Here is an 18,047-nt window from a genome sequence, read left to right on the forward strand (position 1 = left end):
GCTGCAGCACTCCAGTCTGGATGACACAGTGAGGCCCTGTCTCTAAAAAATATAAAAATTTTAATAAAAAAAATACTAGAGTAGATACAGGACTTCATTTATTGAAAATCTAATGTCTTTTTAAAACTGAGCTCAGAGTTCTACATGACTTATTTGTTGCTGTTATTGATCTGTTTACTTGTTTTTCCTACAAGTCTTGTTATTTTTCATGTCCAATTTTGAAGAAAAAGGTTTTTCAGGAAAGCATACATCGCATTATAGCAGAAGCACCTATAGTGCCTTGGAAAAAGTGAAAAAGTTGCATTAAATGAACTTTTAATGAACCCATTAAAAAATAAACAATTCTGCGTGTGTTTGCACATACATACATAACATTTATGAAAGTATATACAAAAAATGTAAAGAGTGATTATATCTGGAAAGTGCATCTGGAGAGCTGAAGGGGTAAAGGGACCTAAACATTTTTCAGTTTATAACCTGTTTGAATAACTTTTACCATAATTATGAATTATTTTCATTAAATAAAGTCTAGTAAAATTTAAAAACAAACTGACCTCTAATAACCTTTTTTCCCAATGGTTGAGCTCAGTACCCATACCACCTTGATTTTCAAGCTCCATTCCTTCCAGAACTGGACAATCAAAATGTTTTCGTGCTTCCTCCTAAGACCCAGAAAAAAATCAGAAACAAATATGGTACAAAAGCACTGTAAGATAGTGGCAACCTTTTCATCACATGAATATAATAAGTTAACATTAAAGACTTACTTCATTGAGAAAAGAGAATTTCTTTTTAAAATATGGTTTTTAATATAATTAAATATTTTGATGCAGTCACACTCTTCTTTGCTAGGAAATTACTACTTCTTTTAGCATCTTTTCTTCTCTCTGAAGATTTTCACTTTTGTACCATATAGTTAAAAAATGTTATAGACTAGGATGATTGACAGTTGTAACTCATGTCAATAACAATTTAAAATTTTTTATTTTATTTTAAATTGACAAGTTATAACTATATATTTATGGAGTACAGAGTGATGTTATGATTTATGAATACAATTGAAATAATTACATCGAGCTAATACAGCCATCATTTCAAATACTTATTTTTTGTGAGAACATTTTAAATTTACTCTCAGTAATTTAAAACTGTGCAATACACTATTATTAACCATATTCACTACGCTGTGCAATAGATCTCAAAAAAAAAGAAAAAAAAAAGTGTTACTCCCGTCTGTGATTTTGCACCCTTTGGCCATCACCACTTTCCCCACCCCAGCCTCCATAACCACTACCCTCTGCTTCGGAGTTCAATAGTTTTAGATGTCACATGTGAAATGTGAAAACATTAGGTATTTGTCTTTCTGTTCCTTTTTTAGCACCATGTTCTTCAGTTTCACCCATGTTGTTACAAATGACAAAATTTCCCGCCTTTTTAAGGCTGAATACATTGTGTTAGTGGTGTCAACTTCCTGTGCAGTCTGCCGATATCTGTATAACTTGATTTCTCCATAACTTAACTATTAATAGCCTTCTGTGGACTAGAAGCCTCACCAATAACTGCACAGTCAATTCACACATATATTGTATATTTTATGTATTATGTACTGTATTCTTACAATAAAGCTAGAGAAAATAAAATGAACATATTCACTATTCATTAAGTGGAGTCGGTCCTCATAAAGGTTTTCATCCTCGTCTTCACGTTGAGGAGGATGAAGAGGAGGGGTTGGTCCTGCTGTCTAAGGGGTGGCAGAGGTGGCAGAAAGTCCACAAATAAGTGGACCTCAGCAGTTCCAACCTATGTTGTTCAAGGGTCAATTGTATATAACACACTTTCTTTAGCCATTCATCTGCTGATGGACACTTAGGCTGATTCCGTAATGGGGCTACTGTAAATAGTGCTGCACTGAACACAGGAGTGCAAACATCTCTTCGACAAACTGGTTTCAAATCTTTTGTATAAATATGGAACAAGGATTGTTGGATCATATGGTAATTCTATTTTTAGCTTTTTGAAGAACTTCCAGTTTTCCGTAATGGCTGTACTAATTTATACTATCTCCACATTCTCACCAACACTTCTTATCTTTTGTTTCTTTTCTTTTCTTTTTAAAACATGGAATACTTCATGAATTTGCATGTCATCCTTGCACTGTGGCCATGCTAATCTTCTCTGTATCATTCCAATTTTAGTTTTTGTGCTGCCAAAGCGAGTCCTCTTTTGTCTTTTTGATAACAGTCATTTGACAGGCATAAAATGACATCTCATTGTGCTTTTAACTTTCATTTCCCTAAGGATTAGTAATGTTGGGCATTTTTTCATGTACCTGCTCACAATTTGCATGTCTTCTTTTGAGAAATGTCTATTCACATCCTTGGCCCATTGTTTAAATGGGCTATTCTTACACAGTTGTTTGCATTTCTTATATATGAACGCCTTTTCTAATGTATGGCTTGCAAATATTTTCTCTCCATTTCTAGGTTGTCTCTTCACACTTCTGTTTCCTTTGCCGTGCAGACGCTTCTTGGTTTGATGTAATTCCATTTGTCCACTTTTATTTTTGTTGCCTGTACTTTTAGAGTCCAATCCAAAAACTCATTGCCCAAACCAATGTCATGTAGTCGTCCCCTTATGTTTTCTTCCACTAGTTTTACAGTTTCTGGTCTTAAGTTTATTTAATACATTTGGAGTTGTTTTTTGTATATGGTGTGAGATAAAGGTCAAATTTCATTTTTCTGCATATGGATATCCAGTTTTCCCTACACCATTTATTGAAGAGACTTTTTCCCATTGTATATTCTTAGCACCTTTATTAAACATCAATTAACTATAATTGGTTAATCATAATCAAGTCAATAATCATAACGTATTCTGTTCCATTCATCAATGTGCCTATTTTTATGCCAGAACCATAACATTTTAATTGCCATTCCTTTGCAGTACAGTCTGAAATACTGCAAAGCTGGAGGCATCACACTGCCTGAACAGCTTTGTTCTTTTTGCTCACGATTGCTTTGGTTATTTTTTTTTTTTTTCTTTTTGGTGTTTTTGTGGTTCCATATGAATTTGAGGAGTTTTTTTCTACTTCTGTGAAAAATGACATTGGAATTTTGATAGGGATAGCGCTGAACCTGTAGACTGTTTTGGGTAGCATGGACATTTTAACAATACTAATTCTTCTACTCCATGAACACAGGATACCTTTATATTTATTGTGTCAATTTATTTCATCTAGTTTTCAGTGTACAAGTCTTTTACTTCCCTGGTTAAATTTATTCCTAAGAATTCTGGTTTTTTTTGGGGGGGGGGTAGCTATGGTAAATGAGATTGTTTTCTTGATTTCTTTTTCAGGTAGTTTTCTGTTAGTATATAGAAAACTACTAATTTTTGTGTGTTCATTTTGTATCCTGCAACTTTAACTGTATTTATTAATCCTCACAATTTTTTGATGGAGTCTCTAGGGTCTTCTATATATAAGATCACATCATCAGCAAACAGCAACTATTTCACTTCTTCCAGTCCTATTTGGATGCCTTTTATTTATTTCTATGGCCTGACTGCTCTTGCAATGACTTCCAATACTATGTAGAAGTGGTAAGAGTGTTCCAGATCTTGGAGGAAAGGCTTTCCATTTTTCACTAATAAGTATAAGGTTTGTTGTGGGTGTCTCTTATATGGCCTTTATTGTGCTGAGGTACCTTCCTTTTGGAGCTACTTTGGTTAGTTTTTAATCATAAAAAGATGCTGAATTTTGTGAAATGATTTTTTTGCATCTATTGAGATGATCATATGGTTTTTGTCCTTCATTCTGTCAGTTACTGATTTGCTATGTTCAGCCATCCTTGCATGCTGGGGATAAATTTCACTCGATCATGATGGACGACCTATTTAACGTGTTGTAGAATTCAGCTTGTTAGTATCTTGTTGCAAAATTTTTGTACTTATGCTCATCAAGAATATTAGCCTGTAATTTTCTTTTCTTACGGCCTTGTCTAAATTTGTTATTAGAGTATTGCTGTCCCGGTAAAAAGAGTCTGGAAGTAATCCCTCCTTCTCAATTTTTTGGAAAAGTTTGAGAAGGACTTGATTATTAGTTCTTCTTTAAACATTTGGTGAAATTCAGCAGTGAACTTGGTCCTGGGCTTCTCTTTGATGGCAGACTTTTATTACTGATTCAATCTCATTACTCATTATTGGTCTGTTCAGATTTTTTATTTCTTCATGATTCAGTCTTCGTAAGTTGTATTTGTCTAGGAATTTGTTCATTTATTCTAGGTTATACAGTTTGTTGGTATATAATTGTTTATAATAGTCTCTCATGATCCTTTGTGTTTCTGTGGTTTCAGCTGTAACGTCTCTTCTTCCACTTCTTATGTTATTTGCATCTTCTTAGTCTAACTAAAGGTTTGTCACTTCTAACTGTTCAAAAAATCTATTCTGGCCAGGCACAGTGACTCACGCCTGTAATCCCAGCACTTCAGGAGGCTGAGGCGGACAGATCACCTGAGGTCATCAGTGCTCCCTCTGTTGTGATACATCTTAGGATTAGTGGTACTATTTCTATAATGACTGATCATTTGGAGTCTGTATTAGTCAAGGTTCTCCAGAGAAACAGAATCAATAGAATGCAGAGAAAGAATGAATATGAGATGAGGGGAGGACGAAATTTCCTTTTTTTTTTTTTTTTTTTTTTGAGACAGGGTCTCACCCTGACCAACATGGTAAAACCCCGTCTCTACTAAAAATACAAAAATTAGCCAGGCATAGTGGCAGGCGCCTGTAATTCCAGCTACTCAGGAGGCTGAGGCAGGAGAATCACTTGAACCCAGGAGGCAGAGGTTGCAGTGAGCTGAGCTCGTGCCACTGCACTCCAGCCTGGGTGACAAGAGGGAAACTGTCTCAAAAAAAAAAAAAAAAGTTGCTCAGTAGAATAAAACCTTGCTCACTGGGTTCTATCTGTCCTTTAGTTAGAGATTTCCAGAGATGGGAAATAGCCCAAGAGTAGTGCAAAACTTTGTAAGTCACAGAGCTGTACAAAGTCAAGGAAAAGGGGAAAGGAGAATAGCCATGGTACCCAAATATTTGGCCCAGATATTCTGGATGTTTCTGTGAAGGTGTTTTCTTGAATGAGAGTAACATTGCAATCAGTGGAATCTGAAGAAAACATCACCTTCCATAATGTGGGTAGGCCTCATCCAACCAGGCGAAGGTCGGAGGAGAACAAAGACCCACCTCCCCTGAACAAGAAGTCATTGTGCCTTTGGACTCCAAGGGCAACTCTCCCCTGAGTCTCCAGCCTGCTGGCCTATCCCATCAGATTTGAACTCACCAAGCTTCCACAGTCATGTGAGCCAAATCCTTGAAAGTCATCTCTTGGCCAAGTGTGGTGACTCATGCCTATAATCCCAGCACTTTGGGAGGCTGAGGCAGGAGGACTACTTGAGCCCAGGAGATCGAGACCAGCCTGGGCAACATAGTGAGACCTCATCACTACAAAAAAAATAAACAAAATTAGCTGCGCATGGTGGTGCGTGCCTGTAGTCTCAACCACTCGGGAGGCAGAAGTTGGAGGATCACTTTGGCACAGGAGACAGAGGTTGCAGTGAGCCGAAACCACTACACTCCAGCCTGGGTGACAGAGTGAGACCCTGTCTCAAAAAAAAAAAAAGAAAAAAAGAAATCTCTTCCTCCCCTCCTCTCTCATATTCTTTCTCTGTGTATACATATATGATATATACAAACATCCTATTGGTTCTGTTTCTCTGGAGAACCTTGACTAATACAGACACCAAAGAAAATGATCAGTCATTATAGAAATAGTACCAGTGATCCTAAGAGGCATCACAACAGAGGAGGCACTGGCCTAAAGCACTGGGTGGGATAGGAGCCATGAGAACCATTGACAAGTTTCCATTTCCTCAGATTTCTCGTGGCCCGTAGCTTTATTGCACAGCCTTTATATGACTTTGCCTACTATAGGCTCTAAAATATTATAAGTTCTTAAACAATAATGATGAGTAAAGGAAGGACCACAGTAAAGGAAAAGAACAGATGGCTCATGAGACGTGAAGTTTGGTAATACTTACAACGACACGAGGTGTTACCAGGAGATACACAGTGTGACGAACTATCTTATTATCTCGAATATCCCATAATCTCTCCACTTTCCGAACTACTTTATCACTCCATTGATATAATCCAAGACTGTAATTATAGAATTAAAATACAATTATTATTGAAAATTCACCATTTTAAATGTAAAAATATTTACATTTACTGTAAAAAGTCTTTATAAATATCAATATGAAATTAAAATATTTGAGAACCTCCTATGTACCAAGTCCAAACAAAGTACTTGATAAGTATTTTCCTTTCTACATTTTTTTAAATTTAATTTTTTGGTTGGGTGCAGTGGCTCACACCAGTACCTCAGCAGGCCGAGGTGGGAAGATTACTTGAGCCCAGGAGTTTGATACCAGCCTAGGCAACACAGGAAGACCTTGTCTCTACAAAAAATTTAAAAATTAGCTGGGCGCAGTAGTGCAGGCCTGTTGTCCCAGCTACACAGGAGGCTGAGGCCGGAGAATCACTTGAGCCCAGGAGGTTGACGCTGTAGTGAGCCATGTTCATGCCACTGCACTCCAGATGGGGTGACAGAGCAAGACCCTGTCTCAAAAACAAAATAAATAAAATAAAATAAAATTATCCAGGCATGGTAGAGTATGCCTGTAGTCCCAGGTACTCACAAGGCTGAGGCAAGAGGATCACTTGAGCTCAGGAGTTCAAGGCTGCAGTGAGCTATGTTCATATGGCCACACTCCAGCCTGGGTGACAGAATGAAATCCAGTCCAAAACATTTTTTTTAATTTATTTTTTATTTTTTGTTGAGACAAGGTCTGCTATGTTGCCAAAGCTGGCCTCGAATTCCTGGCCTCAAGCCATCTTTCCACCTCAGCCATTCAAAGCTCTGGGATTACAGGTGTGAACCACTGGGCCTAGCCTTGATAAGTATTTTCAAATTTCATCTTTTCAACAACCCTATGAGATTTTCATCACTATTCTGCAGATAACGAGACAAAAGTTCAGGGAGATGAAGTAACTTGTTCAAGCTCACATAGCTAGCACTTGGCTAGGATGACAACGAATTACTTCCTTTTGACAAGCGTACAGGATAACATGAAAGCAAGTTCACAGATATCCAAGGATATAAGGAAACATAACCAACAAAACGCCATATTAATTTAGTGGGAAAGTAGAATGTATCTAATAACTGTGCTGTGAAGCTGATTATTCATGTAGAAAAAAAAGGTTAAATCCCTTTTTCACCACATACAAAAATAAATTCCAGAAAGATACAAGCAAAAATGACAGAGTAAAAATCTCTCAAATTTCTCTCCTCTATGAAAGCAATAAGAAAACTACCCAAATTGGTGAAATCAACTTTTTAAACTTTGGAAATTAATCAAAGATTTATAGCAATGCAGAAAGCATTTATTCATGAAAAATGGATGAATCGCTGTAGAAACAGGAGCAGTGCGGTGCGTTTCCATGCCCTCTCTCCAGCTTTGGGGCAGCCTTGAAAACCGACAGCCCACACTCATGGTGAAAACAAGTAACCTGACAGCCACTGTAGCAGGCAGAACAGGGTTAATTGGGAAAATGAATTTAAAAACATGCTCTAACTATACATCTACAAGAGATATAGTTTAGACTAAAGAACACAAATAGCTAGAAAGTAAAAGGATAAAAAGATATACTACATAGGCCAGGCGCAGTGGCTCACACCTGTAATCCCAGCACTTTGGGAGGCCAAGATGGGCAAATTGCTAGAGGTCAGGAGTATGAGACCAAACCTGGCAAACATGGTGAAATTCCGTCTCTACTAAAAACACAAAAATTAGCCAGGTGTGGTGGCACATGCCTATAATCCCAGCTACTCAGGAGGCTGAGGCAGGAGAATTGCTTGAACCTGGGAAGTGGAGGTTACAGTGAGCCGAGATCACGCCACTGCACTCCAGCCTGGGTAACAGAGTGAGACTCCATCTCAAAAAATAATAATAAAATAATTTTAAAATAAAAATAAAAAACTAGATGAGCATGGTGGCACACTCCTGTAGTCCCAGCTACTCAGGAGGCTGAGGTGGGAAGATCACCTGAGCCTGGGAAGATCAACACTGCAGTAAGCCATGATCGTGACTGTGCCACTGCACTGAGCCGGGGCAACAGAGTGAGACCCTCCCTGTCTCAAAAAAAAAAAAAAAAAAGGTTAAATCCAACATATAGATATAACAATTATAAACATATATGCACCTTACCAAAGAATCCCAAAATACATAAATCAAAAAAAATTTCAAATGCATTGAAGCTATAAATGTAAATAAATCAAATAATAATGTATTGGAATAAATTTAGGAGAATATTTTTATAATCTTTTGAGGCCTTAAGCAACAAAGAAAAAAACAGCTGGGTACAGTGGCATGTGACCATAGTCCAAGCTGCTTGAGAGACTGAGGCAGGAAGCTTGCCTGAGCCCAGGAGTTCAAGACCAGCCTGAGCAATAGAGTGAGACTCCATCTCAAAAAAAAAAAAGTAAATAAATGAATTTAATGATAAAAAACTTAAAAACTTTTCTATACATGGCAAAAGTATGATAAATGAAGTAAAAAAATAAACCAGGAGAAATATTTATAATAAGCATGAAAAAGGAGTAATATCTCTAATTTATAAAGAACTCCTACAACGTGATTAGAAAGGGAAAATTAACCTAAAAGACTGGACAAGGAAAATAAATATGCAGTGTACAAAGAGAAAATGCCAATGGCTAAAACCACACTTTAATCCTGGAAATACAACAATGAGATACCATCTTTTAATCCATCAAATTGGGCTTAAAAAATAAAGCTCTATACTATCCAATTCTGATAAAGTGGAAATAAGAGCACTCATACACGCCTGGTGGGAATGTGCTTTGCTATACCTTTTAAAAAAAAAAGTAACATGGCAGTTTCTATTAAAATTTATAGTGTAAACAGATTTTAAATCAGCAATCTCAGTTTGGGAAATCTATCCTGCATAAATAAAAGCACTGCTACAAAAGTAACATATTTATCTATTATAGAAAATTACGATGGACATCAATTTTTATTTTTCCCTGTACCTAAGTCATTTTTTTTTTTCTGGCTTATTCCCTAGACTACTTCTACCATTTTCCCTATAAATTTCTCATTCTCCGCAAAAGAACAGAAAACATCAAGATGGTTTTCTTTTCCAATACTGTTTCATAAAAATTTCAAACATAGGCCAGGTGCAGTGGCTCATGCCTGTAATCCCAGCACTTTGGGAGGCTGAGGCAGGTGAATCACCTGAGGTCAGCGGATCACCTGAGGTCAGGAGTTCGAGACCAGCCTGGCTATCATGGTGAAACCCTGTTTCTACTAAAAATACAAAAGTTAGCCAGGCGAGGTGGTAGGCGCCTGTAATCCGAGCTACTGGGGAGGCTGAGGCAGGAGAATGGCATGTACCCAGGAGGCGGAGCTTGCAGTGAGCGGAGATCATGCCACAGCACTCCAGCCTGGGAGACAGAGCAAGACTCCATCTCAAAAAAAAAGAAATTCAGACATGCAAAACATTAAAAGAATTGTTTAATAAACACCCTTATAATCAATAACCAGCTCACCTAGATTCCGTAATTAACATTTTGTTGTATTTGTTATCACGTACCTGTTCATGTACCCACGCCTTAGAGAGGTTATTTTTAATTCCTGTTTTTCCATGGCAAGGCAATGTTTGCACATAAGCAGTGAACAAAGCCAGCCAGAAAATAAACAGCTTTTACCTTATTAATCACTCCAATCTCTCTTTACCATTCATACTTCAAGACTAACAGTTTCCCCAAATACAGTTAAAGCCAAATCCAATTCTTTACATCTGTAACAACTGAATGTATTACTCCATTATCTTCATTTTTACTGGAAGGCTTCTCTTTTTTTTCCTTGACACAGTCTTGCTCTGTCACCTAGGCTGGAGTACAGATGCGTGATCACAGCTCACGGCAGCCTCAACCTCCTGAGCTCAACTGATCCTTCTATTTCAGCACCCCAAGTAGCTGGGACTACAGGCGCATGCAACCATGCCCGGCTAATTTTTGTTTTTTTTTATAGAGACAGGGTGTTGCCATGCTGCCCAGCAGGTTTTGAACTCATGGGCTCAAGCAATCAGCCCACCTTGGCCTCCCAAAGTGCTGGGATTGCAGCCATGAGCCATTGTGCCTGGCTGGAAGGCATGTTGCTTTTGAGGAGTATCCTCCATGCAAGCAGGCACTGCAAATTATCAGCTTAAGAATGGTCCTTGTGTGTGGGTCTCTCTCTCCTCCTTACTTACATCATTATGTAATATTGCCCGTCTCACAAGTTATGTTTTCCATAAAATGGCCTCTTATATCCTATTTTGTTTTAATATCTACAATTTCCTTAGGTTTGCCATGAAGACATTATTATTTATGGCGTCTAATATGCTGTGATTCTCAGATTCTAGTCTTAGCACCCTCCTAAAAGAGGAAAGCAAGAACAACAACAAAAATACCTATAATTAAAAGGTGGGAGGCCGTCCGCAAATCTTGAAGTGAGAGGATTTCCATCTTTGTCATGGTAGAATGCAAACAGCCCAGCAGAGAAACCCTATAAGAAAAAGTTCAAAATGTCTTCAAGTGAAAAATGTCAAGGCTGATTACAGGCCTGCGATCAAAGGAGAGCACTGATACTAACTGGTTCAAAGAAGCCCCACGCTGGTGCTTCTGTAGGAATTTCTCATATGTTGGAATTGAACAACAATTAAGTGTTCCATATTTATAAATTTTAAATTCTAATTACTTGAGGTAAATATTTCTAATGAGAAATTTTCTAAAACACATTATATATTTTACATTTATATTCAGTATAAATACTATAAACATCAATTACTGTCCTATAATTATATTTCCAGGCACCATTAGAGTTTTAAAACCATAAAGAGCAGCAACTGCTGTGTTTTTAATTCCTGTCTGCTGTGTGGGTGTGTGTGCGCGTACATTATGAAACGGTTCTCAAAGTCAGTCTGCATTTTAAAGTTATTTTGGCCTTCTTATATATATAGAAGAATCCTCCCAAAGCGCTAGGATTACAGGCGAGAGCCACTGCACCCAGCCCTTCTTCCTTTTTTGAGAAGGTATCAGCTATCAGGTGTCACTTCTGAACAAGAGCTGGACCAGAGCTGAAAAGATGGAAGCAGTACACTGAGATGCATGGCCAAGACTGACACTTGCCTACAACAGATAAATTTAATTAAAAATTACTGGGAAGATAAACATTCGTATGTGTTCAAATATACATGTAAGAAAGTATTTAGCTGACTATTTCCTTTCCTTTAATTTGAGCAGTGGTAAGTCATTACTACTGCCTCCCTATAAGGATTTTCACATGGTTATCAGAAGCAGCAGCCGAAGGGCCAGGCACGGTGGGTCACGCCTGTAATCTCAGCACTTTGGGAGGCTGAGGCGGGGGGATCACTTGAGCCCAGGAGTTCAAGACCTGCCTGGGCAACATGGCGAGACCCCATCTCTACTAAAAATACAAAAATTAGCAGGGCATGGTGGCGTGTGCCTGTGGTCCCAGCTACTCTGGAGGCTGAGGTGGGAAGATCATTTGAGCACAGGAGGTTGCAGCAGCAGAGGGCTGGACACAGTGGCTCAGCCCTCTCATCTCAACACTTTAGGAGGCTGAGATGGGAGGATCACTTAAGCCTAGGAGTTTGAGACCAGCCTGGGCAACATAGTGAGACCTTATCTCTACCACAAGAAAAAAAAAATTAGCCAAGTGTAGCGCACGTCTGCAGTCTTCGCTACTTGGGAGGCTGACGTGGGATCACTTGAGCCCAGAAGGTTGAGGCTGCAGTGGGCCATGATGGGGTCTTAAAAAACAAACAAAAAAGGGTGGCAGCAGCCCAGGGCTCTGCTGTATCTATACACTTTCATAGGCCTTTCAGTATTGTTAATTCTTCAATCTTAGAATTTTAAAAGAGGAAAAAGCTTTATAAATCTTTCTGTTTGTTTGTTTGATACAAGGTCTGCCTCTATCACCAGGCTGGAGTGCAGTGGCACAATCTTGGCTCATTGCAACCTCAAGCTCCCTGGGCTCAAGCCATCCTCCCACCTCAGCCTCCCAAGTAGCTGGTACCACAGGTGCACACCACCATGCCCTGCTAACTTTTGTATTTTTATTGAACATGAACCTAGGAATCCACATCATCTTAAAATGGAATATATGTATAAAAATGAGAACATACTAAGCAGAAAATCAGGGCACAAAGGAAAGAACAGTAACGGTAGAATTTACCAGGGCATGAATAACCTCATGTTTCACTGTGGACAGCATCCCAATAAACTCCTGAGGCTGGGTAGAGATCATATTTGGACACAGGTTAGCATATCCTGCTATTGGCCTGTCAAAAAAGACATTGAATTTTTAAATTATATTCCAGAACAATATTTATTAACATTTACTTCTCCATCAAATACTGCTCAAGGACAGAAAAATCTTCGCAAAATATCAAATGTAATTTTGTACCATCACTATCTTTTACTTTTAAGACATGTATCCTCTGCCTATCTATGGCATGGCAAATCAATACCTGTTTCCACAAAAGGACACAGTTGATTATACTTTAATGCGAATTTTTGAAACATATCAATATAATACCGAAAAAAGAATGAACTGAAAGGGTCAAATTCCAACACTATTTTACTTGCAAAATCCATATTGGACTTCAGCATTTCAGTATATCTATGGGCACAGAGACAAGCAGGTAGAGAGGAAAACAGTTATCAAATGGGGCAGTAAGTGAATGGTTCAGGTTGCTGAAAGTCGCTGACCCTTCTTATCTGTTTGCTATTCCCTTTCTCCTGCTCCAACACTGCCTGCATTCACATAAATACTTCTACCTGCTCATCATCTTCTTCCAAATTCTACACCCTTTAGAATCTACACACTTCTGCATCTCTCTCTGTGCCTAGAACCTGAAAGTCCAAAGGCAGACTAGGACTCAAGAGTCCAGAGTAATTCAGTTCCACCATGCGCCTCCCTGTCTTTCAAAAGCTGTGGCCAATGAACAATGCTGATGAACCCCAAGCTCAGTTCTCCTACCACTATCTTAACATTTTACATAGAAATACCACAAAGCTCATCAAAGTATAATTGCCTATTTACAAAGTACGTTTATCTTATTTAAATTGTTAAATATTGTATATCTTCTTCATAGGAAATAGCAACAGACTTAGAAAAAGTATTAATACAATTCATTTATTTAAAAATTGCCACAGTGACCTCTAAAATATAAAATGGATTTCACTTCCAGGCTTAAAACCCTTCAGGGGCTTCCTACAGCACTTAGAAGAAAACAATCCTGTCTGCCTGTCCAAGCACCTGTCCCCCAACAGTGTCCACTGAGGGGGCTCCTGAAGCAACAGGCGCACATGGCTTCTGCCTTCATGAGCTCTCCCCACATCTCTTTACTTGGCGACAGCCTCTCAATGTTCAGGTTGCAGCTAACGTCTCACTTTTTCAAAGAGGTCTCCCTTGCTCAACAGATCTACAAGGTGTTTCTCTTTTATTCTCCTCTACGTTATAACACAACACTCTATTTATTTTCTACGGAGTATTTATCATACTTTGAAATCACATATTTATTTGCAGGAGCATTTAATACCTGTCTCCTTCTGCAATCCATAAGTTCCATGAGGCAGGTACACATCTGTATTTTGTTTGCCTCGTCTGTTGGCCACTCAAATATTCACAAAATGAATTAATGCAATATAGCAATTGTGAAGGAAGGTTTCACTTTCTTGAAAAAGAAGAACTTAAGGCCAGGCGCAGTGGCTCATGACTGTCATTCCAGCACTTTGGGAGGCCAAGGCAGGTGGATCACCAGAGGTCAGGAGTTCAAGACCAGCCTGACCAACATGGCGAAACCTTGTCTCTACTAAAACTACGAAAATTAGCCAGGCGTGGTGGCGCACACCTGTAGTCTCAGCTACTCAGGGGGCTGAGGCAGAAGAATCACTTGAACTCAGGAGGCAGAGCTTGCAGTGAGCCGAGATTACACCACTGCACACCAGCCTGGGCAACAGCGCAAGATATCGTCTCAAAAAAAAAAAAAAAAAAAAAAAAAAAAAAACCTGAAGATAATTGCTTTTTCTTCTAACAGATCTAGGAGAAGTTAGTATAACTAATTCATATGTATAAAAGGACCATTGCTGAGGTGTTAAACATCCATCTATCAGTCAAAACACAAGCTGAGGCCAGGCACAGTGGCTCACACCTGTAATCCTAACACTCTGGGAGGCCGAGGCAGGCAGATCACCTGAGGTCAGGGGTTCAAGACCAGCCTGGCCAAGTTAGTGAAACCCCTGTCTCTATTAAAAATGCAAAAATTAGTCGGGTGCTGTGGCACACACTTGTAGCCCTAGCTACTTGGGAAGCTGAGGCAGGAGAATCACTTGAACCCAGGAGGCAGAGGTTGCAGTGAGCCAAGATCCTGCCACTGTACTCCAGCCTGGGTGACAGAGCAAGACTCTGTCACAAAAAAAAAAAAAAAAAGACTAGCTGACTCCCTTTGAAGTCAGCTAATCTCAAATCTAATCTCACCTAGATTTGAGAATGTTACATACAATCTATTCTGAGACATATGGCAATTCCTGCTGCCTTTAATTGACTTGTCTGGCGTGTGACAGGCAATCTTCTGCATATATAACTTTTCATTTCAAAGCTGAGCTGCTTCACGGGAAAGTTTTTGAAATCTTTTGTAAATAAAGAGAACTCTGAATTTCTAAGTGATATTTAGCTAAGTGAATTACATATAACAAATGATACAACAATTAGATGAATAGTCATTATTAACACCTTTCTTAACAGTTTTAGCACAGAAGTCCTAAAATTAAAGTTCAAATTGTTTCCTTAGAGTGGTAGTCACCTGCAAAGAAAATTCTCTTGACAGTGGACTTATTATTATTATTATTGTTTTTTGGACACAGGGTCTGGCTCTGTGGCCCAGACTGGAGTGCGGTGGCACAATCACAGCTCTCTGCAGCCTCCGCCTCCCAGGCTTACGCAATCCTCCCATCTCAGCCTCCTGAGTAGCTGGGTCTACAGGCGCACGCCACCACGCCTGGCTAATTTTTGTATGTTTTGTAGAGACAGAGTTTCACCATGTTGCCCAGGCTGGTCTCAAACTCCTGAGCTCAAGTGATCCACCCGCCTCAGCCTCGCAAAGAGCTGGGATTACAGGTGTGAGCCACTGTGCCCAGCCATTTCGTTTTTTCTTTTTTGTGGGGGACAAGGTTTCACTCTGTTGCCCAGGCTGGAGTACAGTGGCATGATCACAGCTCACTGAGCCTCAACCTCTCAGGCTCAAGCAATCCTCCCACCTCAGTCTCCTGATAGCTGGGACCACAGGTGTGTGCCTCCATGCCTGGCCAATTTTATTTTTTGTCAAGATGAGGTCTCACTATGCTGTCCAAGCTGGTCTCGAACTCCTGGGCTGAAGTGATCCTCTCACCTCAGCCTCCCAAAGAGCTGGGATTCCAGGTGTGAGCCACCGTACTTGGCCCACTTGACAGTAGACTTTTTCTTTGGAATTCTGGCAAAAACAACAGGCTCAAAATGGAAGAGGAACCACAGGGAGAAAAGTCAAACGAAGTGCTTCACTTTTCTTTCACTTTGACTAAACACTTGGGTTATCACATTAGTAACAGTCTAATCACGGTCTCCTAACCCCACTCCAAATCCAGGCGGCATGCTATTCCTGTCTACCAGAGGCAATCTGACAAATCCAAGATTCCTGTAATCTTAACACTAAAAATACAGTTTGCTTTAAGAGTTCCCATATTCGATCTTGGAAACTAAGTCCCAGAGGAAAATTTACCTGTCCATGTTTGCTTCCTGCTGACAATAGGCTGCATAAGAGATGATGTTTTCTTGGCTGCACCTCTCGGTGGCCAGAGCACCAACATAAAGAACAAAGTCTGCATCTGAGATGCCTTCTTGGTCTGGCACACCCACTGCTCGATGAGGCCACTTACCACCGCGGTAGACCCTGCATTGCTGCACCCACGGGGGACATCAGAAAGCCAGAACAGACACAAAGTTAGCTGTAGTGACATTTAATCTTATAGTAAAATCTACACTATAAACACAGTACAATTTAATCTTTATTATCCCTAAATTTTTATCAAAATCCGTACCTCCCTGTCTACTCAATACCTAGCTCTAATTCTGAATTCATTTTACTGAAATGTCCACTTTACATAAAATGATCATAAACCTATAACTTCAATTAAATAATTGGTATTGACAAAGGAAGGCCAACCAAACAGGATGCTGAAAAGACAGAAATATAAAAGGTTTTAAAACTCTGAAACTAGATGAAGGGATTTCCCTAAAAGAAACTTTTTTGTTTTTTTGCAACTTTCTTTGAATCTATAATTAATTCTAAACTAAATGGTAAAAAAAAAAAAATTTATCTAATAGAAATATATTTCCTATTATAATGTAATTCACATCTTGTTAAAAATTCAAATAATATAGGGTATGAGTCATCTCTCCTTGTTTCTAATCTTCCAAGCAAATCTTTTATTATTAAAAACATTTTCTTTTTGAGGCAGAGTCACTCTGTCACCCAGGCTGGAGTGCAGTGACGTGATCTCGGCTCGGCTCCTGCCTCAGCCTCCAAGTAGCTGGGATTACAGGCACCCACCACCATGCCCAGCTAATTTTTATATTTTTAGTAGAGACAGGGTTTCACCACGTTGGCCAGGCTGGTCTCGAACTCCTGAACTTGTGATCTGCCTGTCTCGGCCTCCCAAAGTGCTGAGATTACAGGCGTGAGCCACCGTGCCCGGCCTAAAAAAATTTTTAAATATATATAGACGGGCGTCTCACTACATTGACCAGGCTGGTCTCGAACTCCTGGCCTCAAGCAATCCTCCCATCTTGGCCTCCCAAAGTGCAGGCATTAAGGGATTACAGGCATGAGTCATGGCGCCCTGCCCAGCAAATCTTATTTGTCTCTGTAATGGTCGCTTTTTTGAAAGCTACTTCTATCAAAATTCCCAAGTAATTATAATCTCCAAATTAGAAACAGAAAAATCAGTAAATTACTATTTTAAGGTGTAAGCAATGCTTGTAGAGAGAGGGAAAAAAACAACAAATTCTCATTTCATTTAATAGAAAATACACATTGTTTATTCTTCCTTCTCTAACACATGCATTTATGATTTTTAAAATCAATTACTTTAGGGAGTGGGAGCTAAGGAAATGCTGGCCAAAGAATACATGTTTATAGTTAGAAGGAGTAAGTTCAAGAGATCTATTGTAAAGCACAGTGACTATGGTTAATGACAATATGCTGTATTCTTATTTATTTGTTTAGTTTACTTTAGTTTTGTTTTGTTTTGAGCCGGAGTCGAAGTCTTGCTCTGTCGCCTAGGCTGGAGTGCAGTGGTGTGACCTGGGCTCACTGCAACCTCTGCCTCCTGGGTTCAAGCTTCTCCTGCCTCAGCCTCCTGAGGAACTGGGTTTACAGGCACCCGCCACCATGCCCAGCTAATTTTTGTATTTTTAGTAGAGAGAGGGTTTTGCCATGTTGGCCAGGCTGGTCTTGAACTCCTGACCTCTGGTGATCCGCCCACCTCAGCCCCCTCAAAGTGCTGGGATTATAAGTGTGAGCCATTGTGCCCGACCTTCTAGTTTTTTTTTTTTTAAGCAATAGCTTAGCTTAGGCATAGTCTGAAATATTCTTATTTATCTATTTATTTTTGAGACAGGGTCTCACTCTGCACCCAGGTTGGAGTACAGTAAGAAGATCACAGCTCACTGCAACCTTCACATCCCCAACTCAGGCAATCCTCCCACCACAGCCTCCCAAGTAGCTGGGACCACAGGTGCATGCCACCACTCCTGGCTAACTTTTTATATTTTTTGTAGAGACAGGGTTTCACCATGTTGCCAAGGCTGGTC

The 18,047-nt window shown here is 39.5% G+C and overlaps 1 protein-coding gene and 1 non-coding gene across 2 annotated transcripts in view; both read right to left on the reverse strand.

The window, feature by feature from the left end:
* Window positions 1–18,047, reverse strand: part of LMLN (leishmanolysin like peptidase) — a 79,745-nt gene that overhangs the window by 43,922 nt on the left and 17,776 nt on the right. Inside the window, exons 6-10 of the mRNA XM_030936622.1 lie at window positions 15,955–16,133; window positions 12,372–12,477; window positions 10,585–10,679; window positions 6,090–6,207; window positions 555–662 (exon numbers count right to left, since the gene is read on the reverse strand). Coding sequence (XP_030792482.1) covers window positions 555–662; window positions 6,090–6,207; window positions 10,585–10,679; window positions 12,372–12,477; window positions 15,955–16,133 — 606 coding nt within the window. The remainder of the gene's footprint in view (window positions 1–554; window positions 663–6,089; window positions 6,208–10,584; window positions 10,680–12,371; window positions 12,478–15,954; window positions 16,134–18,047) is intronic.
* Window positions 2,113–2,215, reverse strand: LOC115900843. Its single transcript, XR_004060491.1, has one exon. It is a non-coding gene; the product is annotated as a U6 spliceosomal RNA (small nuclear RNA).

This window comes from Rhinopithecus roxellana, chromosome 1 (genome assembly GCF_007565055.1).
Source record: "Rhinopithecus roxellana isolate Shanxi Qingling chromosome 1, ASM756505v1, whole genome shotgun sequence".
Classification (NCBI taxonomy): Eukaryota; Metazoa; Chordata; class Mammalia; order Primates; family Cercopithecidae; genus Rhinopithecus; species Rhinopithecus roxellana.